General features: G+C 38.1%; 1 protein-coding gene across 1 annotated transcript in view; it reads right to left on the bottom strand.

The window, feature by feature from the left end:
- The window catches only part of ITPRID1 (ITPR interacting domain containing 1), a 75,051-nt gene that overhangs the window by 46,142 nt on the left and 14,558 nt on the right, over positions 1–14,351 (bottom strand). Inside the window, exons 6-8 of the mRNA XM_043589205.1 lie at positions 12,354–12,556; positions 8,663–9,237; positions 2,680–2,737 (exon numbers count right to left, since the gene is read on the bottom strand). Of these exons, the coding sequence (XP_043445140.1) occupies positions 2,680–2,737; positions 8,663–9,237; positions 12,354–12,556 (836 nt within the window). The remainder of the gene's footprint in view (positions 1–2,679; positions 2,738–8,662; positions 9,238–12,353; positions 12,557–14,351) is intronic.

The raw sequence follows: 14,351 nt of genomic DNA, 5'->3' as shown, positions 1-14,351 counted from the left end.
TTATATTGAATATTGAAAATTATCTAAGAGAGTAGATTTCAGGTGCACTTATCACACTTATAAAATGGAAACTGTGAAGAGATGATATGCTAAGTCGTTTGACTACTGTAATCATTTCAGTATGTATGTACATATACATCATGTTTCATACTTCAAACATATAATTTTGATTTAAAAATTAAAAGATACAAAATACAAAGTGTACAAAAGTTTTGGACTGGTTGTCATGGGGAGCAGAGAATTAACAACAAAATTCCCCATTTTATTGTGTCAATTGCCTATAGTATTGCCAGAATTTTTTGCTAAGTAGTGTTATGAAAATAACATATGCACATGGTAACAAAAGAAAATTAAAAGATGCCAATTAATTTAAAACATGTTAGTTTCCCTTCTGTTAAGGTACTTCCATTAGCAGTTCCTGAGATATTCTTCCAGAAGCATTCTGTGCATACTTTCTCCCCTTCATAGAAATAGATAACTCTTTTAATAAAAAGAGGTGTCTATATAAAACCTTTGTACATATTTTTTTTCTCATTTAACAGCTGTATATCTCAGAGACCTTTCCATATCAACACAAAAATATCTGCTTCATTTTCCGAAATACTGTCTGAATAGATTTTAATGTAAAAATGTACGATAATTATTTAAAGCTAATTTATACTTTGGGGCACTTAGGCTGCCTCTAGCTGTTTATTATTATAAATATATTTTTGCAATCAAAAACCTTGTGTGTACATTGGAGTCTACTGATGGGTCAAATCCCAGAAGTGGAATATTTGCATACATTTAAAATTGTGTGACATTGACAGATTATACTTCAGGTAATTATTATGATTTTAACTTACAACCAACACTGGGTAAGTGTTTGTTTCACATTTTTACTGTCACTTGGTATTACTAAACCTTTAAATATTTGTGACTTAGAACCACAGTTGATTGTTATCTGTCATGGTTCTGGGGAGTGACTCAGCTCGGCTATGTGGTTGTCGCTTGGATTCTCTCATGTGGTGGCAGTCAGATGATATCTGAGCTGAAGTCATCTGAAAGTTTGACTGGATTGGACATCTTGGATGCCTTATTCACATGGAGGCTCATTCAAGTCTGTCCACCAGAGTGGACACTCCCATGTGGCTTGGGATTTTCACAACATGAGGGCTGGGTTCTCATAGGGAATGTTCCAAGAACAAGGATCTCAAGAGCCAGGAAGCAGCCAGGTGGGTTAAAGGCAACACTCTACAAGTAGTAAAGCATCATTTCTGCCATATCCTATTGGTCAAAATAGTCCACACACCTTCATTTTTGAATGAAGTCATCTTTTTAACTTTGAGTCAAAATTCATTCATTTATATTCATATATACAGAAATATAAATTCATCCATATATATAATTCATACATAAATGAATTCATTCAGTCATTCATATATAAATAAAAGTAATAATGTTCCCCTTTGCCTATTAATAGAAATAGAACTAGTTTTACTTATTTTTTTCTCAGTTCTATTTTTTCCTGGGTTTACGACAATGTTTTTGAAAGTAATAAATTACATTTGCTTTACTTTAATTCAGATTTTCTTCATTAGGCTAACCTTCACCCATCTTACTTTGCTTTCTGAATTTGAAATGAAATGGAGATTGGTACTTTTGCCTAACGTCCTAAATCATTTTTTGGAATGATTGGGGTGACTTACATGATATCAGTAGACCTCTTAATTGAATGTCAAGGAAGGCAGTTCCTATTGGCACGGGGACCTCCAGCTTCACTGAGAAGCATTCAATTAGATGAAAAACAGATGCTTATTTTTGTCTTATAAACCTCAATGCAGGTTATGTGGTAATTACTTCGAAGAGCAGGATAACAATTTATGTAATCAGCAGGACCCTATAATTACTAATGCATAATTTCTAAACAGCATTTAGCAAAATGAGGCCCATACATACACTTTGTAATGAAAAAGATGTGTTTGACACCACACTAAATTAAATTAAAAATTTGCATATTTTCTTCCAGGAAATGCACTAGCTTCATCTGCTTTATTTTGCTTCACTAATCCCTGTCTACTTTTAGCTCTGTTATAGGATCATGGAAATGCTGAATCACAATGATGGCTGAATGGGAGCAGAAGGATGAGGTGTAGAGAAAGCCCTCCTTCTCTGCTATCTAGGATTATGTAACATGATTCTGAGAGATTATTTGGAACATTACATCTAGGCAACTTGTTTCCATGGAGAGTTTAATACGAAGGTCCTACAATCACTTAATTTAGAATGTAAGTGCTCTCAGAGAACTTAAAAATTACCTCCACTTGTCCGAGGCCCAGTAAAATGATGTGACTTTTAACATCAAGCAGTTGTCAGTAGGAGTAAGAAATGACTCATTCAGTGAGTCCCAGTCCTTTGTGGAATCCATTCCACTCTCCTGATTAAATCACACTGAGTTAATGTTGGACAAACCACATGTTGCATTAGCCCCAGGGACGTTGAACATTTTCTGCAGTAAGTCTTTTGAAATTTGCATGCACATTGGCATCGCTAGTATGCCTTTAATAGTAGTAGGTGGAAATAGTGGTGGAAGTAAATGGCAGTGCAGGTGGCTACATATTGAGAAAGTTGAGAGCGAGTTATTTACAGTTTCTCTCTGAAAGACCATCAATGAAATTGGACACCTGGAGAAATTCTTACCTGCAATTCCTGAAGTCATGTCAAGAGGATTACCCGTCTCTTCCTCAAAGCTCTGGACCTGAGACAGCAAAATGCATCAGTCTCATTAGAAATGTTTTCATAATGAATTCACTTTATTTATTTAATCAACATATAATGAGTGCCTACTGGCTACCGCTAAGAGGATTAACCATGATTTCTAAACTCAAAGAGCTTACACTGGGGGGCAGGCAGGTGGCATGGTACAAGCACTCGGGATAAAGACTCAAAGAACTAAAGATCAGGAGAGGGAAATGGGGGAATCACTTCTAGGTGGGAGGAATAGAGACCCTGTCTGGAAGATGCGGCATTTGAGCGAGACTGAAATAATAATAATATTATTCTAGATTTTTTTTTTTTTTGCTCCTAAAGAGCTTTAAATATACTTGGAGAATGAGAGTTATTTCCTACATTTAATTTTATTTCTCTGAGGGATTTATTTATGACTTGGTAAATTTATGGAAAGCAATTCAGAAAATTCACAACTCAGTTGCTATACAGAGCTTAGATAGCTCAAAGAAAATTTGTTTTCCAAATTGATAGAGCAGAATTTATCATTAAAGTTATTTTCAGAAATTAATAAATACTACTCTAGGGAGAATAAAATTATGGGTAAAACAAAATAATAAATATTTCTTTTAAGGGTGCCTGGGTGACTCAGTCCATTAAACATCTGGCTCTTGATTTCAGCTCAGGTCATGATCTCAGGGTTTTATGAGATGACACCTGAACTGGGCTCCATGCCTGGCATGGAGCCTGCTTGAAATTCTCTCTCTCCCTCTGCCTCTGCTCCTCCCTGCTCCTGTGCGCTTTCTCTCTCTCAAAAAAAAAAAAATTTCTTGAAAAGTAATAAGATAGAGTACTACAGAAACTTGACAAATAAAAAAAGTTAAAGAAGGTAAGAAAACAGTTCCTGTTGATATTTTAGAGTTCATTTTTGCAGGTTTCCCTTTCAATATGATGTTTTTGGACATCGTTATGTAATCAAAAATTTTCACTCAAAACTTAGAAGGAGAGCTTCTTTCCCCATGTTGTGAAATTCCTTTGAAAACACCATTTTTCATGACTACAATAGGCCATATTTTGAAGGTCATTAATTTACTTAATGGTTCTCCTAATGTTGGAATGTTTTCTAAATTTTGCAAATAAAAGCAATGGTGAGATGAATATCCTTATATATAAATCTTCTTCTACATGTCATATTATCCATTTAGGTTCATATCTGAATAGTGAAAACTGAATCAAAGGGCATTTAAACATTGCAGCACAAGTGGCCAGAAAGGGCCATAAACTCAGGAATAAAGAGAAGACCATGAGGTTACAGCTTAGCAATGTAAGAAGAACTATTTATTCCCTCTTTTTAATCCTTCATCGGTTTTCTTTAAAGTTGTTTTATACTTATGATTCATTAGACATATTTCTTAACATTACTTTTATTGGTTTTGTAACTCAAACCAGCGTGCACCTTGTCTGTGTACTGTATACATGTACCGTGGACATTTTCAAGTATAATAAGAAAACTCTTCTGCTGAGATTATTATCATGGAGGAAAGTCCACTTTGTGTGATGTAAAGTACATGGTCATCTAGGGAAAAACAACCCCAGACAACAAAATCTCAACAATTTAGAACGGAAACCAGGTGTATTCCTGGGTTGTTTCCCCTGAGCCAAACTTATTAATAATTTTTTTAAATTAAAAATAAAGGAACAGTTATAAACTTTGGAAACATTTTCCACCTACTCAGGATGCCAATTGACATTGTTTAATAATAGGGTCAATGTTTCTTACATTTAGTTCTAGGAGCAGGATCCCTGTATGGAAGCGAGAGGAAGATTAAACATGTTTTATAGTGGCTATAAAGAAGCATCCTACCTTGACTTTACAATTGCAGATGCTTCATTAGGATTAAATTCTCTTAATATGTTTGGGAATTTAAAAAGAAAGGAACAGACTCAGTTTTACTAGGTAAAATTAAACAAAAAATATGTTGATTTCTGCACTAAAAAAATTGATGCACAATTTGCTTGGAATCATAGTTTTGAAAAGTGAGCCAAATATTGTCAAATTCAGCCTGTAAGTAGGACTTTAGGGGAGCATCATAGATTGATCAGGAGGTAATTTTGGCCAATCACAGTTGAAATTATGATAGCTAGATATTTAAGTATATTGGCTCATGTTTTAAATGCCATGAAAATCTGCCAATTTCACACATATTTTTCATTTCTTATAATTGGATTCTTAAATTTGCCATTAAAAAATGACTATTAAATCTGGCATTAGTTCCTGTTTAAGATGCAACGTACCCAAGCTTCATTTACTCATCCATTGGTATTGAGTGAAACAAATATTTTTCTCCCAGACTGTGATGAGGACATAATATTTTAGGTATACATTTTAGAAAAACAAAATTCAAGTAGTGAATTTCCTTTATATCATTTTGGGGGCTCTATGCCTTGGATACACATATAGCCTGTCACACACACAAACCTGGGCAAATATTAAAGAAAGACCAGGGACAAAGTTGGTTATAAAGTTCAAGAGAGTATTCTGTTTTTCTATGGATGCCACCCAGACTAAATTAATATTATCAAATATTTTTGATGTTAATTTAATCATTCACAAATATTTATTGAGTCCCTAGTATGTGCCTAAAAACATATGAGCTTGGGGTACCTGGGTGGCTCAGTTAGTTGAGTGTCTGACTCTTGCTTTCAGCTCAGATTATGATCTCACGGTTCATGGGATTGGCCTTTCACACTCACAGTGAGGAGCCTGATTGGGATTCTGTCTTACTTCTCTCTCTGCCCCTCTCCCACTTACACTTGTTCTCTGTCTCTCTCAAAATAAATAAACATCCTTAAAAAAATAAAATAAAAATAAATTTATTTAAAAAACAAAGAAACAGGGGCGCCTGGGTGGCCCAGTTGGTTAAGGGAACGACGTCAGCTCAAGTCATGATCTTGTGGTTCATGAATTCAAGCCCCTCCTCAGGCTCTTTGCTGACAGCTCAGAGCCTGGAGCCTGCTTCGGATCCTGTGTCTGTCTCTCTCTGCCCCTCCCCACTCATGCTCTGTCTCTTTCTCTTTCCCTCTCTCTCTCTCTCTCAAAGATAAATAAACATTAAAAAAATAAAAACAAACAAACACACAAAACATATGAACTTGTATTATTTTATTTTGGGGCCTGAGTGTCTTCCCACCTCCATACATACCACCAGAGAGCTTTGCCTTGAATAATTGCTATTGAAGAATATTTGAAAGTGTACCATGTAAGAACTGACACTCTGTTCTGAATCTTTTTTATCCTGAATGTAATATTATCTCTCCCTGTCCTCTCACATATAGATGGTTTCCAATGGACCTTATTTTCCTCTAAATCAATCAAGCTTGAAGCATAAAAAAATTTCATAAAGGGACACTAGAGTCTGTGAGGCATCCCAATAGGCTGGGGATGGTGAAATTTCTTGTTTGGATCCTAAGAAATATAGCAGACTGACAAATGGACTGCAGATTTTCTTGATATTCTTTATATTACTGTAAGTAGTAGTCTGGTGATTAAGTAATCTTTGCAAGATTGAAACAAAAGAAAATTTTTCTTAGTGCTACCTCAGTTTATCTTCAAATCAGGGCACTAGATCAAAGGTCTCCTGTTTTCCTCCATTTATAATTAAAAAAAATTTTTTTAACATTTATTTATTATTGAGAAACAGAGAGACAGAGCATGAGCAGGGGAGGGGCAGAGAGAGAGGGAGACACAGAATCGGAAGCAGGCTCCAGGCTCTGAGCTGTCAGTAACAGAGCCTGATGCGGGCTTGAACTCACAAACCGTGAGATCATGACCTGAGCCAAAGTTGGCCGTTTAAGTGACTGAGCCACCCAGGCGCCCCTCTCCATTTATAATTTTTATTTATCTGCAGGCTATTGGTTTACATTCAGACTAATATTTTAAGGTTCTTATTTTTTAATATTTTAAGGTTCTTGAAATAATTTTTGACATAAGACATGTATACACATAAACATATATGCATAGATATTAGGATCATCAACAGCTACATATTTTGAGGCAATTTTCATATCTTTGTGGGATAGGGAGGGCTACCAATAGGCATATTCACCTAATTCCTCTTCTTCTTTTAAGGTTATGGGTAAGTCTTACCTCCTGCAAGTTTCTTGATCCTCTCAGCCCCTTGGCTGTTTAAGAACCTATCTTCTTGGGGCGCCTGGATGGCTTAGTTAAGCATCCAACTTCAGCTCAGGTCATGATCTCACAGTTTGTGAGTTTGAGCCCTGCGTCGGGCTCTGTGCTGAGAGCTCGGAGCCTGGAGCCTGCTTTGGATTCTGTGTCTCCCTCTCTCTGCCCCTCCCCCGCTCGCACTCTGTCTCTGTCTCTGTCTCAAAAATAAATGAACACTAAAAAAAAAAAAAAAGAACCTATCTTTCTGCTCCCTAGATGTCCCAAACATGTCTAGAGTGATAGGAAAGTTTACCGGTAGAGCTGTCACTCTCCCTGCGTGTTACTGTGCCCACCCCTGCCATTGCACTGAGGTTCCCTTGCTGGCAGGTTCTGCACCCCAGAGACTATCAGAGCGCCTGGCTTGTAGAGGGCTTCTAAGAAAGGTGGTCCCACCTTGGGATTTGCATATAAATATTCTGCCCCACTTCTGGATGATTTACATGATGAAAGGGAAAAAATTTTGCTCTTCCTTTGTCATAATATTAAAGAATAGAGAAATGTGTGAAAACGTGTGTATATTTTTTTAAAAGACTGAGAAGTGCATGTAAGGGTGTCATCTAAACGAGGGTGAAAATTAGCATGAGTGAGTGAAGGGGAAGATGAAGGAGCAGACTGTGAAATATGTGAAGATATACATACATGCACATATAGGACAAAAAAATCTTTTGTTTACTGACATTCCTTAGCCCTTCTCCCAGTCAAGAAAGAGAAGTTTGAGGAGTTACAGGGCTCTGACCCTGGATAGATGGGAAATAAATGATGTGGGGAGGAAACCAAATAAGCAGTGTGAAGAAGCAACAAGTGAGGAAAGAGTCTGTAAAAGTATAATCTTTTCCCCATCACATGTTTCACTCCTGTGTTTTAAGAACAAAATATAGGGTGATCAGCCTGCATAAGATGTGGTGAAAAGGATGAAAGCAAGCAGGCACTGATGTGTGAACTTCAGCCAAGCCACAGGACCCATGCCAAGAGGCTCTGTGCTGCGGTGCAGTCCCGGGAGAATCCAACAGTGAGATAACTATCAAATGCATTCATACTTTTCCTGAGTTGACTCATGGTGGCATAGACTGAGACTGATGCTGATAGCTGCGTGGTCACCAGAAGAAGGGGGGCCAGCCCCAGAAAGGTGTAGTGGCATAGGAATGAAGTTGGTGCTAAAAGTTCTTGGTAGACAGAGTTGTGAATAAATATGTATGAAATGGAGGTCAAGTTATGTGAATATCGATAAACTCCAAAGCAAACAAACAAATAAAATACTAGTCCTGCAAAATCAAAACCAAACCCGGGTCCCTACTTCTTTGTCCAAGGCCTTGCATTAGGCATCACGGGGGACATATTTCCAAGATACATCTCCTTGTGGACAAAACCTGGTGGTCAAGGAGCTGACAGACTAGCAGGGGAGATGTCATTGAAACACATGTACAGTCTCTGCCATACAAGCTCTCCCTGCCAAGGCTGTGAGAATACAGAGTGGACGTGTGGGCAAGTTTCACTGAGTGGGAAGTAGCTGAACTGGCTCTGAAAGACCATTGGTGAAACAAGGAAAGTTAGAGTGGATGGAAGCATGCTAGAATGACCTTAAATGTTTTAGACTAAAAACAGGAATTTGGAACAATAAGATATAAAGCTGAGGGGTTGAAAGGTGAAGGGGTTAACTGAGGGTAGAAAGCAGAAGATGCCTTGGGAATGGTTACTTCCCTTAGAAGTTGAGTGTGTAGGTACAACACTGACCTCTTCCATTTCAAAGGAGTCTGGTACTTTGCCTGCAAGACGAGAGAAGCTCTTGAGCTTGTTAGCTTGGATCGAGTTCACCTTCTGAGTTCTGTCCTTGACTGACCGCTCAGACATATAGGAAGGAGGAGCCCTCTTGGCCAGCGTGGATGGGTGAGGCCATTGCTTGCCCAGAAGAGCTTGGGGAGAATGACAAGGTACCAAGTCATCACAGGCTTGGAGAGACGAGTGTTCTGCTGAAGGACACAAATGACTTTGGTCATGGTTGTTTGTCACAGCTGCTAATTCTGCTCCATATTCTCCTGATTTTGCAGAGGCAATGGAAAATTTGCCCCTTATCTTCAATGACTCTGACACTTCTGAGCTGCAGTCCTTCGCAATACTCTGCTTTGAAGCTCTCCTAAAAAGTCCACCCGTTCTTCTTCGATGTTCTTGGGCCTCACTCACTGAGGTTCCTTGCACACTTCTCCCTCCATATTTCTCTTCAGCTTTATTCTGCAGGATGTTAACATCATTCAGCAAAGATGAGAAGGCATTGGCTACATGGTCCAGGATCTCTAGTTGTCGGAAACGACCTGAACGATACAAGAAACACACAATTTTTAGACTGCGTCTTTTCAATGAGGCTGCATGAATGTAGTAAAAACTGAACAGGTTGGTAACACATGTGATTTTTAAGATGGGAAGGACTTAAACTCTTGAAACTTAAGTTTTTCTCACTATGTGCCACTGGTTATTATGGTGGTGATTCCTCAACATGAGAAGATGCCACTGTGTCTTGGGGAAAGCTAATAGTTTTTATATTTAGTTAAATATGCATAGCTATATACACTCATATATGCCTGTAGTTTTTATGTGTAAATCCATAAAAACTATAGGCAAGGATCAATCTTAATATTGTATATTAAACTAAAGGTTAAAGAGTGAAGCTAGCTCTTTCATGTGAGGTGAACTTGAGTATTCTTCCGTAGCTTTAGGTGGCAGATACCATAATCATCACCTCCATCATCTCCACCTGTCCTGTCACCTACAGAGTGCAAAGATCATGGAATATGGACTCAGAAGGCCTGGATCCAAATCCCAGTTCAACCAATCATTGGGTGTGCGATGTCAGAGTAGATGAATTAATAGAAATATGGTGCTTAGTCCGTGCCAAGCACATAGTAAACAGTTTCTTCATCAGGAGAATGAGCGTAATAATACCCATCTTATGCATCTCCCACATCTGTTGTGAAAGCACAATGCTATACAGTAGTTAGAGTTATAAATATGTAAGACTCTGGAAGGCAATATATCGTCCTCAGTTGTCCGAGGGAAGATAGTCATTAATGTGAAAATCCATTTGTCTCTTCAAATGAACCAGCTCCTCAACTTGTAAGTCCTTCTGGGTGGTACATGTAGGCAATGTGCAATTATTGACTTAATTAGCATGTGGAAGAGACCTAGTGCGGATAGGGCAATTTGGGGACACATTGTCACTTTGAAAGAAAACGGTGAAGAATAGTTTTGGTATCTCCAGATCATAAAACCAAAAAGATGGAAACAGAACATTTTGTTTTTATTACACAACCTTTTCTCAACCCCAGCGATAACATGCAGGGTTGCATAGCTCAGCAAAGGTCAAAGGCCATGTTGGTGAGTAAGGATACTCTCCTCTGTTCTGTTGCTTGCACCCTCAGGACTACCGACTCTTCCGTGAGCACATCCTTGCATCTACCTGCTCCCTCTACTTGAAAGGCAAAGACATTGACTACTGATACTTCTACTTTAAAAAATGTGATGGGCTTTTCGTAGAGGATTATGATATTCTTTCAAGATCTAAAGGAATCTTGGGTTCTGGATATTTTCAGAAGCATTCTGATTACATTTTTCCTCTAAATTCAGCTTTAACTGAAACAAAATCTTTCTTTGTGAGCCCAAGGGTATGACTGAATCATAATTCTATTTTTATGATTGTCATCCATCCATCCTACAGCAGATTTTTATACTTAGACTAGGAATCTATCCATTTAACTGGGTAAGTCAATTCAGAGAACAGAGTCTTACGGTGTTGGATGAGTGGGTGTTTTGTGGTTTGTTTGTTTGTTTGTTTGTTTTGCCTTTGGTAGATTGAACAATGAACCAATTGATTCTCATCCCTTCACGTTTGAGCCTTTTTTTATTGATGTTGAATAAGACATACTTTTCCCTTGTTTTTGGACCAACCAACTAATTTTATTATTGCTTATTTTACATTCAACCTTCTCGGCTTTCTTGAATCAAAAGTGGTAAGTGTTGAGTGAGAATGGCTACAGTGTGTTATTAGCACAGTTTTGAGTGGTGGAAATAAGAGTGGGCACAGTCACAGGAGCAGGGGCCAGTTCCCGGGTCTTTTATAATCTGTGTGTCAATTTCATCTATAAAATGTTTACTTTACAGCTCAAGTCAAACACTCCTCAAATACTGATAAGAGTTATTGTCTCCAAATAAAGAATTGATCAAAGAACTTGCATCTCCCTGGGCTTGGAGAAGGAGACAGCAAAGAATGATACTAATTTCTTCCAAAATGTAAAGAAACATCTCTTAACAACATCTTCGGGGATACATCCTCTTTTTAAAAAACTGCATTGCTGAAATTTTGAGACCCATTTTACCCACATGAAAATGGGGGAAACAGAGACTAAAATGAAAAATCTAAGATATTTGTTTGAGAAAACCACTTTATCTCACTTGACTTTCATGAATTTATTTAAAGAACTTATTTCAGAAACAGCATTTTGGCATTTTCTCCAGTCTAGAATTCTGCAAACTCTATCCCATGGAGGAGATGTTCTTCAACGCTCCTCCAAGAGGGGTTTGATATTTAAATGATTTTGAAAAATCTGCACTGCATCCTCTCTGGGAGACTGAGAGTGCACTTCACCATACTAAACAAATCCTGAAGTAAATAAACCTGTTTAACTGCAAGGCATCTTTCCCCCAAATTATTTGAGCACACATTCCAAGAGCGTCCTAGTAACATCCTAGAGAAAATTCCATTGACCACCAGCTGGGGAAAAATAGAAGCATGTATGATAACTAAGAGGTTTAGGTATAGTTAATCCTCAAATCTGGAGATCTGACAGCTTAATACCTACCGCTCATGGCTCATGGTAGAATAAGTAACATTCTAAGCCTTATAGATGAGGAAATTAAGGTTTCACCTTGCGACTTGTGATAAGCTTCGTGGTTTCTCTGCCTCCCCGGTAAGTGGCTATGGCATATATTAGGGCTTTCCACTGGTATTGCATTTTTTCTTCTGGACATATGGTAGGACTGCACATTCTCACCCCTTTGGAGTTAAGTGTGGCCATGTAACTGATTTTGGACAATGAAATCAATGAGTAAATTCTGAGCAGAAAGAGGTAAGAGTCAAGTATGATTCTCCATTTCCACCTTTTCTCTGTCATTGCAACCAGTGACTTCCAGGTGATGGGGCCAAGACTACATATGAAGACAATATGCAACAGATCTTCCCCCCAAACATGCACATGAAGCCACAGCAGACGCGTAGCGTAGAGTGATCAACATGTAAACGTTTCTGCTCTAAGCCACTGCAAAACAGGGGTGACTGTCACTACACATATATCCCATATGGTCTCTGCTAATACTGTGGCTCACCTGGCCACCACCCCCATTGCTGAGATTCAGAAACCCCGCAGTCCCCACTTACCATACAAGTCCGGGTTCTCAATGTCCATTCGCTGCTTCTGAGCTTCAAGAAAAACCTGGTTGTTGATTCCTCTGGCTGCTGAGCCACAATCCAGAAATCTGGCTGGGATTTGAGTGCAGATGTCTGGCTCATCTGCACCAAACCCCAGATCCAAGAGAATCTCCACTGGATCTTTTTCCCAAAATTCCAGCCATTCAGGAATGCTGTGGTAAAAATATGAATATCTTTATCCAGTAACAGTTCATTTAACAAGACCCATTTTTTTTTCTAGTCACCTCACCCACCCAATCTTCTAGAAATTGAATGGAAGAGGAATCTAAATAGGCAAATAGATGGTGCATTTACGAGAACTCACATATACTTACTTAAAGGATAGTCCATCAACCCCATTCAGGGACTGCTTGGCTGTACTTTCTATGCAAGACCAATGAGTTTATTTATCTGTCTACTTCATAGTAAGCAAATGTTAAGTTAGAGACAGCAGGAAGGCTGTGGGACAGAAACCAGAAGCGATGCACTGATAACCACAAAGAAATGGTAGTTCATGGCGATGTGAAACAGAAAAAACAAAAACAAAACTGTGAACAGCAGAACTCAAAAAAGAATGTTTTTAACGAGAATCAGTCTGAGGGCATCCTCAGCTACACAAATCTGCTGAGGGTGTCATTAAATGCAGACTCCAAGGACTGATCTTTACAAATAATAATTTGTAGTCCCTAAGGCGGATTAAAATATATTCTGTATTTGTGTGTGTGTGTGTGTGTGTGTGTGTGTGTATGTGTGTGTGTGGGGGGGGGGACTTGGGTGAGAAATAAGAAGTGCTTTCTTCAAATCATTTTACTCAGCTTTGGCACTTAAAATTATAAACTTCAGTTCTCTGGAAATTATATTTATGTATACTAACCACTTCCCAATCACTGACCTTCTCCTTGGTAACTGCGCTATTGACCTTTTTTAAAAAACTCATGGATTACATGGGAAGCAGAACTTTTGAGGAGGTTTTCCTAGGTTTGCCTGGTTCTTTTGTTTCAGGTTTCTGTTTGCCTCTGCTTTACATGCAACACCAAGGAGCTTATTTGAGATAGTTTGGATGATTTACTTTCATGACTTCATCATTTAAATTGGGTTAATTACAATTCATGTATTTAGCCATTCACACATTTAACAACAGCCACCTGTAGTCTCGCTGGGCAGGCCCACTTACCACACATTACTCAACATCACGTTTACACTTTCTTATGTGACATAGAGATCTGGGGCTTTGCCTCCTGATTCGATCAAGGAAGAAAAGATAAGCCAAAAACTCTTACTGTGGGGCTTAAATGGTTCAGCTCAGATATCTTAATCATTGGAAAGAACTGAAGAACTGGGGATACCAATCACTTGACACCCCCAAATAAAAATGTTTTGAGGGAGAAAAAAAATTCTTGGGAGAAATCTAACTCGTGTATGAAAGATTTAGTCCGTTATCCTATTGTCCTCATAGTACAAATATTTATCCTGCCCATTTACACAAATATTTATTGAACATGTGTCATGTTCTAGGCCCTCTGCTAGGCACCCAAGGTGCAAAAAGGAACAAAGACATAGTTCTGCCTTCTAAAGGCTCACAATCTCATGTCTCAGAATGTATTGATTGCTTGATTTGTCACTAAACATTTTTAATATCATTAAATCTTCTTGTTTACATTTAATTATGTAAGAAATACATAAAATACATTCACATTGTCAAAACATTATATTACACATAAAGGTTTCTTTCCCCTTGGCCATTATCCCCACAAATCCTGACTCCCCTCCTACTAAATTTATCTGTACACTTCCATATATTTTTCTATATTACATATATGCTTTATAGTTTTCACTTGTTTGATCTATAAATAGTAGCATACCCTACTGCATATCTTTCTGCATCTTACTTTTTCCCCTCAAAAATATGACTTGAAGATCATTCTAAGTTAGTATATATAGTTCTTTCTGCCTATTCCTTTTATCACT

The sequence above is a fragment of the Prionailurus bengalensis genome, chromosome A2, assembly GCF_016509475.1.
Source record: "Prionailurus bengalensis isolate Pbe53 chromosome A2, Fcat_Pben_1.1_paternal_pri, whole genome shotgun sequence".
NCBI lineage: Eukaryota > Metazoa > Chordata > Mammalia > Carnivora > Felidae > Prionailurus > Prionailurus bengalensis.
Note: the sequence above shows the minus strand (reverse complement) of the source record. Positions and strands in the feature narration are given on the sequence as shown.